Raw genomic sequence first — 15,610 nt, 5'->3', positions numbered from 1 at the left:
TAAATTTCCAGTGGGCCAAAAGCAGCCAAGCCCACCCCAGATCAACAGAATCCAAGAGAAACCCTAGCCCAACCAAGCAAGGGTTCAACAGGAATTGGTAGACCTTCCAACCAGTCACCGCAGCTTTACACGTCCTCATCTCCACCTCTAACACCACCGCAGTCAGAGAGGAGCCTCCACCGTGGCCCCCACCACCCACACCATCTATCCTGCTCCATTGGAAAGCGACTGACTCCATGAAATCCTGAGACGACCGATCGACGCCGGCGACCACTTCTAACGGCCCAGCAACACCATCAAAGCCACTACTTCGCATAGCCCAAGCCGGCGGCAAACCAACAGAACGCAGAACCCCGATTCCAACTTTCCAGCCTCTCAGAAGCGAGGCCCCTCCATCATTGCATTGCGAACCACCACCGCGATCCAACGACCCTGTCAAATCCAAAAGAACCGTTTCCCCATCAAACTTCATCTCCGGAAGCTCCGAGACACAACCAGCAAAAGAGACACAAAAGAAAGATAGCAGGACTAGGCCTGCAATGTTGTCCATGAAAATGGAGAAGTTGTAAGAGCCGCCCCCACCAGATGCGACAACGCTCAAATCCCATAAAAGTTGGAATATCAAGAACAGTGGTAATCACTGAAAGAGTATATACTGTAGCGTTGTAAAACCCAACTTTGATATCCGAATATGTGATTTTTATTTTTCTAAATGCAGTCTAATACGCAAAATTTCTCTATAATTGAATTCAATGATCAAAACTGTTTAGTTCTCTTTTAAACAATCATACAATCAACTTAACTGATTGTCAATGGGGAGCAATTTTAAAAGATAACATGATATCTAGTCATCATCATCATTGAATTGCACAAACAAAACTTGATACAAAACACTCCATTATATTGGTTAATATTCACATTGAATACAGTGAGTCATTCGATTAACAGAATCGGATCAAAGATCAACCCAAATTTTTAATCTGACGGGTCTAAAATTCTTAATATGGAGTATAGTTCAACATGGTAGACAAACTCATGAGTTTAGTAATGTGTCGAGTCATAGATTATAGTGGAGAATATAGAAGATATGGGCTGAGTGCAGCTAAGATGGTATTTTGTAGTGAACAAAGCAGATAAGGCATTACAATTGTGATCGCAATCAATCAAAAACGCCAGTTGGATCAATGACAGGGAAGAGACATGTGAGATTCAACCCCACTTTCACTAAAAAGTGCAGCCCTTTTTCCTTATCTTTATACTTGTAGCAAGTTAGATATTTACCCAACTGACCTTTCTCACAACATGCCACGTGTCCCCTTCAAGCCTGGGCAATCATATTTGATAAATGAGAAAACACCAAACACCAGCATATGAGAGAAGTCCAGCAAAAAGAGAAATGTTGACCACCACCTAGTAAGTTCCACATGATGATACCAGAAAGACAACTTTATTGGTTTCTACAAAGATCATCTAACATCATCACTAATATACAAAATTTGAGAAAATTCTACCGTATCATATTTTGTGATCCCATCTATTACCTAAAAAGTCAAGAAAATTTAAAATTTTTAAAAATTATTCTATTGTACTTTATAGAGTATTAAAACTCTATAATCATAAAATTAAATATTATTTATGAAAGATACATATTTTGAGTTTTCAGAATTCTAGCATTATCAAACACTTGTTTTTTAACATCAGTGTGGTTAAGGATGGTATAAACAGTCGAAAATACCAACTAGGTTTCGGATCTTATGACGTCTAACTAAATAATAGAATAGATATTGTAAAGAATGCAATCATGCATATATAAGTAACCGACCAAAAATGGAAACGAGTTGTATATGAACTCAATGCGCACGTCAACAGTTATCCAATAGAACCCCAGCCTATTGCCAATGTGGAAATTTCCACCCGACCCTTAAAGCAATTCATGTCTAACACACTTTTCAGTTCTCTCCAGTATTTCAAGTTTCCAATCAATCAATTAAATGGCAAAAGGAGTCCACCAAGGCAACTTTAAGATGCTAATAAGCAAGTAGAGTAGAGACTAGAAGAACCCATTGACTTTCAACCAAGATTTTTCCAAGATGGACCCAAAATACACAAGAAGATTTTTCTGCTCAAAAGCCAAAAAACTAGTTCCTGGTAGGCTGCCAAAGGCACTGACAGCTCAAAAAAAAAAAAAAAAAAAGGCACTGACAGCTCAGACTGTCGTTTTACTAGGGATTCTAATTTTCAGCAAAAAAATCTAGTCGATAATATTCTGGAAAAGAAAATGAAGCAAAGATATTTCTCCCAACTAAACCTCCCACTTAGAAAAAAGCTCTCAAAATATCTTGGCAAATATCTCAACAAAAATATCTCAACAAATATCTAAAGGGTAAAGATGCAACGTCATGTGAACCTATCAAACAGTTGGACATGCATTGTTGCTATTATCAATTCGAAACAATTAGGAAGGAATAATTGATAGTTTGCGCTGAAAATAAATTTTATGGCAGACAAAAACAAAAAAATGATTAAATAGCTACTCATAAGTCATAAGTCATAATTGTCCAACTTACAACAAAGGGGGGAATAGCAAATCCCCTAGATCTTGCATCAGGCGCACCATGATGAAATTATTAGTTCGTAGCTCCGGCAACAGAATCTAATTACAAAGAGGACTCAGCTACAGGGTTACCAAAATATCTTCAGCTAAATATACAAGAGCAATTAGGACACCTCACTATCCAAAGAGAAAAAGATGGCCGGGAAAGCAATCGAAAAAGTCCAACTCTTTGTTGGTGCCACCTTTGGCCCCCTCTTAGGAAATCACGTGGGACTAAACCGACTGAAAAAGAAACCAGAAAATTCCAGTGTGAAGATTATACCACCTGGGAAATACATTTACAGAGCCTCATTATCCTTGTGGATCCAGGTTCAAGACCCTCTGCTGCAGCTCTTATTTCAGTTAAGAGCGACTGTGGAAGCAACACTTGTGCTGCAGATTCAAAAGCCTGTATCTGATATGGAAGGATCTCTGAAGGATAAACCCCCCTGCCCCAAAACAAAGAAACAAGTTACTGTATTAATTCAAAACTGTAAGGTGTACATGGACATATAAAGCACATTTTGAGGTGTCATGACATAGACTGTTGACGGTTCTAAAACAATAATGCAGGAAGCAACAAGGAACATTTTAATCACTAGTTTCACTTTTGTTTTCTAAAGAAGTAAAGAGTCCTCCATAATATGGATTTAATACAAAGCAGATGGGCATCCAGGAGACCTTCTGGGTGGTTAATAAAAAGAGACTCTCCAGTGCATTGTATGTGCCATATCATGTAGCATTTGTAACTAGACATGATGGCATTCAAAGTTGCAGGGCAAAACCTTCAACTAAAACCAGCAAAGTTCAGTACTTCAGTGTTGTAAGGAAATCAATTTTCTTTGTTGGGCCTAGTAAAATGACATGTTGATGAAATGCACAAGGTGACAAACAAAAATGGGCCCAAAACCTAAAAGGACCATCAAATGTGCAGCTCAGCAAGATAAAGGGTTTGGCAATTATATAGCAGTAAAGCAGGCAAATCATTCTGGCATAAATTTTGAAACTAAATACAACAGTAAATGAAATCATTAATATAAAACTCATACTAATAGAATTGTAGAGGATTGTACAGTTTGTACCTCTTCAAACATGTCATATCGAGAGACAGTGTGACCTTTCTACTGCTCTTACAATTAAGGAAACAAAGCTGCAGATCAAGCTGATCATCTGCAAAAGGAGAACACAACACCAGAACTTTAGTTACAGTAAATACCAATGTATGCTGAGAGGAGGGCCGGTAGTTGTAACAAATCAATTCTAAGATTAGAATATATTTATTACCGGATGGAGTATGAAAGCTTGTCTGGATCAAATTTACAATCTCAAATCGAGCCAGCTGCACTTCCTCAGCCACGTCTAGCAGATTACATAGCTGTGAACGGGTAACCTGAATAATCCAATAGACCACAGTGAAACAGGGTCGTATGGTGGGGAGATACTTAAATATATCCACTTTGACATCCATAATTCCATATACTTTCACAATCTACAGTAACTAAATACAGCATCATGATCTCTTATAAATTAATGCACCTACAATTACATTCACTTAAATGGTACATACTTGTGTTTCTTCCGCCAAACATCTTGAATCAAACATTTCTTTGGTGGCCTCAGCATCTAGCACAAAATCAAATGCAACTAGGGCATCTATGTTCGGGAAGGCCTAGAACAATAAAATTAAACCATTAGAGAAAGAATTTGTAATAGAAACAACTGCTTGACTTCATTACCTTCATGATCTTTACATTATTCAACTTTTTTGAGATGACTATGCGTGATGTTGGACCCATATTACCAGTAAACCTGTATATCATTAAAATGAAAACATGTGTAATACTTGAATTTCATAATAGAAAAGAAAGTAGTCAAAGTACAGGACCTAGCCTCAAGTACGGATATGATAAAGTAAATAAAAGAACAGCCAAAGAAATAGAAAAAGGTATACCTTTGAATGATGTAACCATGATAGCTGAGAAGAATGTTGTAATGACCATTCTTAATCTCAAATTCATCAACATCCCATGACTGTTGAAATCACAAGAGTCACTCAGTGACAGAAATCATTGACTTATTAGTGATGAAAATCATAGCATCAATAAGATGTACCTGTAACTCCTGACGTATTAACCTGCAGAATGTTCTTGTCTTCAGATGATCATGAACTAGTGCAATAGTGTTGGCATAACTTGGTTCTCCTTTAAACTTGATATGAGAGTGAAAGAATTTGCTTAAACTTTTTATTTTCTCATCTGAAGCTCTTAGCTCTTGTCTCATTGTGCTCACATTATCACAGGGAGCCTGGCAAATAAATGTAAAAACCATTACTTACAACCCAAAGTTTACTAGACTATCTTCATATGATTATTTTAAAACATCTATAAACATAGTGATAGAAATCAATAAGGTACACAGATTATTCATCATAACTACACAATCACTCTGATGATGCAAAACGACAAGTAAAAGCTAATCAAGTCAAACCAGAATGTTGTGGTTTTAGGAGACCTGCTACAGGATATGTATCTATGGACTATCTTCTATTATCTTACGTTGTGGCATTTTATATAAGGGAGGGAAGGAGGAAGAGTCGATAGAATATGAACCAAAGCTTGTTTGAAAAAAGCATAGAGAGACCAGCAACAGCATATTATGGTTTCTTATCTTGTAATTTTATTTCACCCTCTCTTCGGAACGTTTTACAACAACCGTCTTCAAACTCCAGTAATAACTCTATTTACAGCATCTTTCTTGGAATTTGTTTATACACCATAATTCTTAGACAACACTCCTGCACAAGACACCTAGAAGAACAGTAATTGTTAAATTATGCCTAAGAAATTAGGATTTGTCTACCAATTGATGCTTTTATAGTCTTGAAAGAAAAAATAATTATTTACTCCTGTGCCTCAGATTGCACTGGTCTACATTTTAGGATTTTGTCAGTTCTATGCCCCACATGCCACGCCCTTGCTTCAGAGTTTTCAAAATGCCTACTATGGGAAGTAAATTTGTTAGCTTTAGCAGTTTTTATGCACCAAAAAATTCCAATGTACGATAGGTTTCTCTACTTTTTATACTTAATTTATAATCCTTGCAACAGTTTTATCTATTCTCTAAGTGGTTCAAATCCCCTTTTGTTAATTAGTGACAACTAAATACATGAATTCTGAAGAGCTACTATTTAGGCCATTTCTAATGAAAAACAGATTCCCAATCTTAAAATAAATGGTTACCTCTTGTTCACCCACATGATTAACTAAACATGACCGACTCTCATCAACAAGAGTCTCTTCTTTACCAGCTTCAGACTGACACTGGATGAAGTTCAACTTCAGCATTTGAGACTCCTGAACTGCAGAGCTTAAGAGCTGTACCCTACTCTGCAGGTAGGTACAAATATAAGGGAAGGTGACAAACTACATACAGAGCTAGAGAATCAAAAGCTTCACAGATAAAAAAAATACCTGTAATTTCTGGTGCTTCAAATGCATTAACTGCAACTTTGCCTTTTCATTCGCTAATCTATAAAGCAGCAACCTTGCTTCAGCTACCCTGCAAAGTTTAATTTCCAATGCTTATTATGCTAACCCAAATTCCTGGATAGGTAATAGCCCAAGTTACATATTTTGGAACAATCATGGATATGAGAAACCACCTTTTATGCCCAGCACTGATGCAGCTGACCTTCTGTACACATAAAAATACTGGTCTTAGCAAAGAAAAGGGAAGTGTAGCTGTTTTATTAGCTTTAAAGGGTGTAATGTGCTCCATGCTTATAACAGAACCTCAAAAATGCAATTAATAATTTATTCAAGCAGACCTGAGATTCGATTTCAGCACAAAGCGTCTCATACTTTTTAGCCTTCAATAGATGTATCAAGATATCTTCCAGCACCCCAATCTACATGATAAAGAAAACTAGTGATGTAAGTACAAGAAAATATAGGGACTATATATTTGAGTATATGATATCAGCTAATTCAGTTTGATTTTTCATTGGGAGGTAATAATAGGAAAAATGGAATATACCGCTTTTAAATTTAGGTTGCTTGTCAATGGAGAAAGCAACTGTTCTGAATCTCCTGAGAATTTGACTAGAATCTGCAAGAACTCTCAAGTCAAAAAATAAAATAAAATGATTCTATGATATATCTATTCAAGTGGATTGACAGCACAAAACATAAAAATAGTACACGCACATCAGTCCAGCTCTCCCAAATTGTATCACCACCCGATTCACCACCATACTTCTCTCTGTCACTGTGAAGTGTACTTGCATGACCCAACATGAACTGGAGATCATAGTTCTCACTTCTATGAATTTTAGAACTTCTCTGGCTGTCGGGGATCTTATCTGTACAGTCTCCATCCTGGAGAGTTATGCCTAGGTTTCTTCTTTTACGTCCAAAAGAATTATCTGCATCTTGTTTGGTAAGAGGACTCTGTGAAATATGTAGTCCCTGATAACAATCATCATTAGGATGATTATTTGAATTTAACTCAGAAGATACCATGTCTTTCCCAACAGGTCCCATATTATCTATGTGTTCTGCATAAGATGGCCTGAAGGGGCTTAGTGTTAGCTCTTTCAGAAAGAGACTATGGTTCAGTTCTTTCTCAATGGGACTACCAATAAGCTCTTCTATGAACGGCTGAATTGGCTCTTTCCAAGAAAGACTCTCAGTAAGCTTTTTCCTGGAAGGACTCCTAGCTGTTTCTTTCCTGCAGGGACTCTGACTTGGCTCTTCCCTGAGGGGACTCCGAGGGGTATTTCTCAAGGGAGGACTTGGAGTTTGCCTTTTCCTGGGTGGACTCTTAGATGGCCCTTCCATGGAGTTGTTCAGAGCTGAGTCTTTAGGAGGAGGGCTCTGAGTTGATCATTACCAAACAGAATGTCAAATTTCTAAGCCTCACAAGAACTAATGATAATTAAATAAAGCAACATTGTATTTAACAGCAGCTGTCTGATGCATGTGCAACTATAAGTAAGCCACTGTCAAATCTGAATAAACTTCAATCCACCACCCAACCTACCGAGGCCAGAAGGGCATGGAATACTGGTTTTGAAAACCTCAAGCAAATGCATGGCACATATATAGGTGCAAGGTCAATGTGTTAGATATTGGAAAAAGAAGAATAAAACACAGCGACTGACCTGAAGGGATGGTTCAGTCATACTTCTGGAGACATATGGTTTAGACTGGGGTTCTAGTCCAGGTTGAAATCTTTTATCTGGACTTTGCAATTGAATGTTCAGAATGCCTGCACCACTTAAAGGAGTTTGGAAGTTATTTTCTGATTGAAGTTGCACATGGGGAAGATTCTCTTCTCGCTCATCTGCCAATAGGCAATCAGTTCCAGAAGAAACCATTGTTCCTTTTGTGTTATTTTCTGACATCAAGAGATGCTGGGTCATTTTACTTCCAGATACTGACAGCTGAGAGGGTGGAGCCACTTCTTCTATTGGTCTGTCAAGTTTATCCTTCAAAATAGTGTCTGCAAACATGTTCAGAGATGCTTCATCTTTTGCAGTGTCTGTAGAGTTTTCATCCTTCCCCAACTTACGGATGTTAACTGGGTTCTCATTGTCATCTGTACCTGTGTTAACCAAACTCTTCTGTCCCCCCTTCTCCAGATCACCTACTTGTACTTGCTTCTCCAAAAAAGCAGTAGGAGATTTGTTAAAGTCACGTTGCAGATCTTTGCTAATGTCAGCCATAACAGTACTTAAAGGAGCATTTGGGGATGAGTGACTTGACAATCTACATCTTAATTTCTCAATTCCATCTTTGAGACTAGAAGCACGGGGAGAAGGCTCTGGAATTCTTAACCTGGAAATGCTTTTCTGAATTGCTGGATACCAATCTTTATGTTTTGAGGAAGGAGTTACTGTCCCTGAATGTCTTGCTAAATTAGGAGTATTCATAATTGACTGCTGTCCTCTAGCAGATAACATGAATATGGACCTCTCCTTATCAGAATGAGGATCAATATTAGTATTATATCTTCTGTCCTTGGGAGAATTTTCTAGAGCTTTAGTTGCTTTACTATTGACATTTGCTACGAGGTCGCCATTCGCAGCAGGTAACTCTAAACTCTCCATACCCTTTTGAAATTTATCTTTAGTGAGTTCGTTACTGACCTACAAATAAAACAGAGGAAAATGTAACAAACCTGTGCCTCATTCACCCATAAAAAAAACTCATGAGTAACTTTTAGCACTTTATAGTGTATTCATTAGTTGTTAAACAAACAGGTGAGATGATAGATTGAATATTCAACAAACCCATGATATTTAAAATCGTTTATTATACAGTAAAAAAAAAGTCTTTTTCTGCTCTTAACTTAAATAAAACAATTGGAATTCTATTATAACCATAGAACCAGATAACTTTTGCATTTTTGAGAACCGAGAATGAAAGCACAAATAATGCATCAGCTATGCAATCTGTTCTCATAAAACAATAATAAAAGTAAAGCCAGAGGAAAAGAATGTAATTAACATCAGAATAATGAAAATACCAGACTACTAGACAAATATTTGGCAATGAGGCTTCTGGGTACTTACAATACTATCATGGTTATCAGAGGAGCTGAAAGTGTAAAATTTCAGACTTTGGGTTTAATTCTTTTCTTCATAATTTTGATTCAGAAAACGAAACCCTTCACATCAAACCAGCCAAATTTCATCAACCTCTAAAACAATGTATACATTCCGGCATAATCAACAGATATCATCACAGCCCATTTTGTCACAGATCCCAACCATACGCAAAATTTTTGAGCGCATGTTTACAACAGCCACAGAACAGTACAATCACTTCAACAAACAAGAACAGCAACAATAAAATGGAAACATTTCACATCAGCTACTATCGTATTCCGTTTGAACAACTAAGAGGGCTCATTTTTGAGGTATAAAAAAACCAAATGCACTAGAACCAAAAAGGTTGAGGTGCATGAACTTTTCTCCCTACTAACAACACCAAGCACAATCTTAGTTGCAACGAGTAGACGTGCAACACCATATCGAATTATTTGAAATTATAGATGGATGATAGCGACTCAAAAGTGGCAACAGTTCTATCAAAAATCCTATATAAAACGATCTTACCTTCATTAACTGATTTGGAGTCTGGATTTGGTCGTCAATGGAGTCACCAGCAACCAGACCATTTGCCTCACTCAACTTGATACGAGAATTAGATGCTGAGTCAGTGGACATCTCATGAGTGCCAAAATTGCCCATTTCAGTACTCCTACCATCTCTTAGATCCATGTGGCCAATTCCATTTTTTTCCAACACAGTAACCTCACTTCTCTTGGATGGCATTATGCTAATAGAGGCAGTAACTGAGTCAGCATGCAGATCCTTGCTACCTTCTGCCAAAAGTGCATCTAATTTAGGAGATAGTCTTCCATAATCATACCTATGTGGGTTCTCTTCTATAATACTCATGTCATTCGAATCTTCACCGCTTCTGACCTTATCAACTGGAACCGAAGACTGAGGAGTTAGATTCTTTGGTTTCGTTAGAGACATAAGACTTCCTGAATCACTGGGGTTAGGGGTTGGTGTCTTCTCTTCAAAGGCAAGGCGAAAAGACGTTGGGGTCTTGAGATCTCCTCCAAAGTCTGACCTTGCAAGACTACGATAATGCAATGAAAATGCGGTAGTGTCCATTGTAGTTTCATGAAAGCTATCTGAGGCTGCAGAATCAGATAGTCCGGGTCTAATGAAATCTGCTGATACAGGACCAAAGAAATCTTCTTCTGCAAAAACCAAATCACAACGAACACCAGATATCAAGATAAAGAAACTAATTAACTAATGCTGGAAGAATATGACCAAAAATACACTTATAAAAATCAAAATGCTAGGATTTCCTTTCTTTGATCACTGGTACTTCAATATAACCATAGAAATCGGCGAATTTATCATCTTCAAACATCTTGATACAACTTGCATACTTCAGAAGTTTCATCTACGAAACAACATCTACCAACAACAAGCCAATGCATACAACCAATAATTTGATTCACAGCAAGCAAATAATAATAATTAATCGAAAAAATAATAATAATAGCTTTACCGTTGTTGGAGGTAGCAGAGCCAGGAACGCTACTCATCGGAGAAGGCGAACCAAGCGGTCTCAAAAACGACTTCCTCCCGTCGACTCCGTCGTCGTCCTCGTCGTCATCGGAATCCTTGAAATCGTCGCTTTCGCCGCCGACATCCTTGAAAAACCCTACGGCACCATTATCCGGCTCGGCGGAGTCGTTTAGAGAGCTGGACTGGGGTTCGGAGTCGGGAGCGTTGTCGGAGTCCTCCTCGTCGCGGTTGAATATGTGGACGGAGGTGATCTCAGTGTCGGCGAAGCTCACGCGCCGGGAGCGTTTCCTCTTGATTCTCATGGCTATTGTCTCTGCCTCGGTCTCGGAGATGCAAGGCTCGTCGGGGGTCTTGGAGGCCATCGGAAATGGAGGAATTGCAGAGAGAGAGAGAGAGAGGTTGGGCAATTTAGGGTTTCCAGTTTGGGATTTGAGCACGAAGCAGTGACTGTCACACTGGAGCGGGAGAGAGAGTGGAGGGAAATTTCTTTGATTTTTTTTTTTTAAATTTCGTATTTATCTGCCAGTTATTTTTTGGTCTATCGAAAATTTCTTACATACGGTAGCCGCACCACGTGGCCGTGCGGCTGCCCAATCAAAATCCACCAAACTTTACATGTATTTCGAAACTGCCCTTACTTTTTAAAGTGAAAATATCCAAAATACTCCCCTGCTAAGAACCTGATTGGACAGCCCTACCACGTGTTCTTTACGCATGCCCTACACAAGACTTTCTCTGGTCTATGAGGATTTTTTTTTTTTTTGCCCAAATGGTTTATATTTTCAACTTTGAAGTGTTTTTCACATCAAATTTTATATTTTCAACTTTGAAGCATTTGATGTGAAAAACACACGGGCTTTGTCGCTTCACTCGTACTCTGAAATTAACCTTCACACAACAATGACCAAATTAGTTTCTAATGCCTCTTCTTATTCTTTCTATCTTTCCTAAAGCAAAACATTAAAAAAAGAAACATGGAGTGTGGATTTCACTTCCCAACATAGCCCTCATTCTTAAAATTTTATGATCTTCAACAAAGACTCAAATTCGAGACGGGGCTGTCTTATTTTGCTTCAAAAATGGTATTGTTCTAATGAAAAAGTAAAGATAATGATAGAAGTAAGTAACATTTGTTACTTACCCGATGAACATCTACATAGGAAAGACAAAAAGAATAAAAAGAGGCATTTAGAAGCTGATTTGACCATTGTTGTGTGAGGCTTAATTTCAGAGTGCGAGTGAAGCGACAACAACGCCCATGTGTAATTTTCAGTTATACGATCATAAACGAATAAACATGAAAACAAAAACACAATTACCTCATTTTCAGGCTCCAAGTAGGCATTTTCATACTCTCTTAGCATTAGCTTATATATTTTGAGGCATAAAAGTTGTTAGCATAATATGAGAACGATTGAAGATGATGAATGCTGAGAAAAAAGAGAGTTAGAGTTTAAAGATGAATGCTAATAAAAAAAGATAACGAAAGTCTAACCTCGGGGCATACAACTTAGAAAGAAAAACTCATGACACTGGTCTTATTTCTCGAGTAATTCCAGCAATAGTTACAGCGGATGAAAATGATTCTCTTATTACTATTCCTTCTCCTGAAGAGATTTTCTTGGCAGTGAAAGATATGGATCCTAATAGTTCCCCTGGTTCGGATGGATTTAGTGGTAGTTTCTTTCTTGCTTGTTGGGACCTGGTTGGTGTAGATGTGGTGCAAGCTGTTCAGTTCTTTTTTCAGCATGGTACTCTTCCAAACTCTTTTAACTCGAGTTTGATTATTCTGATTCCAAAAGTTATTAATGCAGATTCGATTAAGCAGTATCGACCTATTGCACTTGTCAATTTTGTATTCAAAATCATTCCAAAAATCCTATCTCTAAGGCTTGCTTCTATTGCTTCAATAATTATTTCTCCCCAGCAGCATGCCTTTGTTCCCAGACGAAATATTGCGGATTGCATTCTTACCACTTCGGAATGTGTCAACTTGTTGGATAACAAGAATCATGGAGGCAATGTGGCTATAAAAGTTGATATAACCAAGGCTTTTGACACGCTTTCATGGGATTTTTTTGCTTCATGTTCTAGAGGCTTTTGGTTTTCATCCAACTTTTGTAAATTGGGTGCGTGCTCTTCTAAGTTCAGCCAAGCTTTCACTAATTGATTAATGGTCGATCAGTTGGATATTTTTCGTGTGGTAGAGGTGTACGTACGCCAGGGGGATCCTCTATCGCCATTACTATTCTGCTTAGCAGAGGAGGTTCTCAGCAAGGGTATATCTGAGCTTATGTTGGCTGGTCGGCTGCATCCTATATCCTCTCCTCGTGGTACTTTTTCCCCATATCATGATTTATTTGCCGACGATGTTATTATCTTTTGCCGTGGCGATAAACGTAATTTGTCTTTGATTTTGGATTTCTTTGACGAATACGGGACTAACTCTGGACAATTAATAAATAAGGAAAAGTCTCACGTTTTTTTAAGCAAGCACTTACAAGCGAGACGTCATTCAATTGCTAGTTTCCTTGGCATGCCTCTTGGAAAAGTTCCTTTTACTTACTTGGGAGTTCCCATTTTTCGAGGTAAACCCCGCTCTTCCTATTTCCAAGCTATTGTTGATAAAACTATAGCTTCCAAGTCTATGAATGGCCAATTTCTCTTTTTAGGAGGTTGGAAGTTTGGTGCAGGAATTTTTTGTGGTTTGGATCTATTGATAAACGGGGTGTACCTTTAATGGCTTGGAAGTTATGTTGTACTCCAATCGTGGAGGGGGGTTTGGGTCTAAAGCAACTTGTACTTCTTAATCGCTCATTCTTATTAAAGAAGTGTTGGGAGATTTATTCCTCTTCTTCAACAAGTTGTGATTTTATTCGAAATAGATTTTGGCGTAATGGATCTCTACGTAGCTCTTATGCATGCTCTTCCATATGGTTAGGAGTGCGCAAATTCTTGTCCTTGGTTCTTGAAAATGCAAGATGGCTTATTGGTTCTGGAGCTTCAGTTTCTTTTTGGCACGATAATTTCTTGGGTAGGCCTCTTATTGATCTTTTCAGTAATCATCTTGGCTTACTTCATTCATTGGAAGGACAGGTGGCAGATTTTATTCAAAATGGCTCTTGGAATTTTCCTCACTTGCTACAATTTCATTATCCAAGCCTTTGTGATATGATCAGCAGAGTTCCAGTGGCTGTGGACCCCTTGAAACATGATAGGCTTATTTGGTCAGCATTAAAATCTGGTGTATTAACTGCCAAGGAGGCTTTTCAATTTCTACGCCCTCACTCTCCCGTTCTTGATTGGGGAGGATTAATTTGGTGCAAATTCATTACTCCCAGAATTTCGTTACTAGTTTGGAAGGTGTTACGGGGTCGGGTAATTTCGGAAGACTTTTTACAGAAACGTGGAGTGTCTCTAGCATCTAGATGTGTTCTGTGCTGCTTAGATGGTGAGTCGTTGCTCCATATTTTTTTCACATGCCCTTTTGCTGATTTCATATGGCAGAGATGGCTCTCTCTTTTTCAGTTGGCTGCACGTCCAAGCTCTTTGTTGGATTTGTTGCATGCTGGAAGAGGGAATGATCGAAGTCCTCAATTGAATGAGCTTTGGTTAAATTGTTTCTGTACGACTTTGTGGTTTCTTTGGAAAACACGTAATAAAGTCAAGTTTGAGGATTATGCTTGTTCTCCAACTCATGTTTGTCAGTTAATAATGGGGCATATGCGAGCTTCCAGTTTTCTTGCCTCTGGTTGCATGAATAATTCAGTTTGGAGCTTTGTGTTTTAAAGTGCTTTGATGTCCCTTGTAAGCCTAGAAGAGCTCCCCGAATTGTAGAAGTGAACTGGGTTCCTCCTATCCTCGATTGCATCAAGATCAATACCAACGGGGCTTTTAATCATGATTCAGGCAAGGCTAGTTTTGGGGGAGTTTTCCGCAATTTTAGGGGTGAGTTTATTGGTGCCTTTGCATGTAATCTTGACATCCCTTGTTTAGTAGACGCGGAGGTGATGGCTGTTATTAAGGCAATTGAATTAGCTTGGGTGCGGGAGTGGAAGTATATTTGGCTAGAAGTTTACTCTTCCCTTGTTCTTAAATTCCTCAATTCCTCAATTTCCCTCAGCTTGTTCCATGGAGACTTCATGTGGCATGGGATAATTGTATGTTTCATGTCTCTCAGATGCAATTTCGTTGTTCTCATATATTCCGAGAAGGAAATCAAGTTGCAGATGCTTTAGCAAACGTAGGTTTAACTTCTTCAGGTTTGGTTTATTGGGATTCAATCCCCCAATTCCTTATTAACCTTTGTCATCGGGATAAGCTTGGCTTACCTCATTTTCATTTTCTTCACTGATATTCTTTCAGTGCTACTAGGTTTTGTTTGTAGGTTGCTTTGTTTTTTGGAGGGGTTTTGTTTTGTCCCGTCCTTATTGTTTTGACATTCTCTCTTTCTTATAAATAGAGCACTGCTCCTTTAATCAAAAAAAAAAAAAAAAAAAACTCATTTCATCGAGAAATCTTTGACCAAGTGTTCATGGGCACGTTAAGCGACATTATGAGACTGATTCTTAGTTATTTTCCTTGATCCATTGAAATGTGGCAGAATAATCTACCCATATATCGTTGTCTGGGGTCAATATTATTTATTAATTAGACGTCATAAGAGTGGTAAACATATAGTGCTTAAGGATTAGACATCACTGCGTACGCTGCTGGGTGCATCAAGTCGTCAGTTCATCTCATACGTATGCTCTTGCGTAATCCTCTGTTCTAACTTCTACCTGGTCAATCTACGTCCCTATAATTCTATAAATAGACAAATCAGAAAGACGTCTCACACTTACACCTTATATCTCCCTCATTTGAGTTTAGGTGAATCTGAGCCTTCTTTGTCTTCT

At 38.3% G+C, this 15,610-nt stretch overlaps 1 protein-coding gene across 4 annotated transcripts; it reads right to left on the bottom strand.

The window, feature by feature from the left end:
• Nucleotides 1–1,047: 1,047 nt before the first annotated feature.
• On the bottom strand, nucleotides 1,048–11,208 carry LOC133725848 (uncharacterized). Of its 4 annotated transcripts, none has more exons than XR_009854580.1 (17): nucleotides 10,693–11,208; nucleotides 9,714–10,372; nucleotides 7,755–8,741; nucleotides 6,799–7,467; nucleotides 6,629–6,700; nucleotides 6,420–6,500; nucleotides 6,255–6,286; nucleotides 6,064–6,151; nucleotides 5,833–5,979; nucleotides 4,706–4,897; nucleotides 4,545–4,624; nucleotides 4,330–4,402; nucleotides 4,161–4,262; nucleotides 3,878–3,983; nucleotides 3,676–3,763; nucleotides 2,568–3,042; nucleotides 1,048–1,410 (listed from the first exon to the last, which is right to left on the bottom strand). XR_009854580.1 is itself a non-coding variant. In XM_062153234.1 (16 exons), exons 1-16 carry the CDS (start codon nucleotides 11,072–11,074, stop codon nucleotides 2,871–2,873), a joined length of 3,930 nt encoding a protein of 1,309 aa, XP_062009218.1. In that variant the 5' UTR covers nucleotides 11,075–11,208; the 3' UTR covers nucleotides 2,494–2,870. The 4 variants fall into 4 exon arrangements, 2 of the variants coding, with proteins under 2 accessions (XP_062009218.1, XP_062009219.1); XR_009854581.1 differs by having other exon boundaries at nucleotides 1,049–1,324; XM_062153234.1 differs by lacking the exon at nucleotides 1,048–1,410 and having other exon boundaries at nucleotides 2,494–3,042.
• Nucleotides 11,209–15,610: the final 4,402 nt, after the last annotated feature.

The sequence above is a fragment of the Rosa rugosa genome, chromosome 1, assembly GCF_958449725.1.
Source record: "Rosa rugosa chromosome 1, drRosRugo1.1, whole genome shotgun sequence".
NCBI lineage: Eukaryota > Viridiplantae > Streptophyta > Magnoliopsida > Rosales > Rosaceae > Rosa > Rosa rugosa.
The sequence above is the reverse complement of the archived record's forward strand: the minus strand, read 5'-3'. Positions and strand labels throughout refer to the sequence as shown.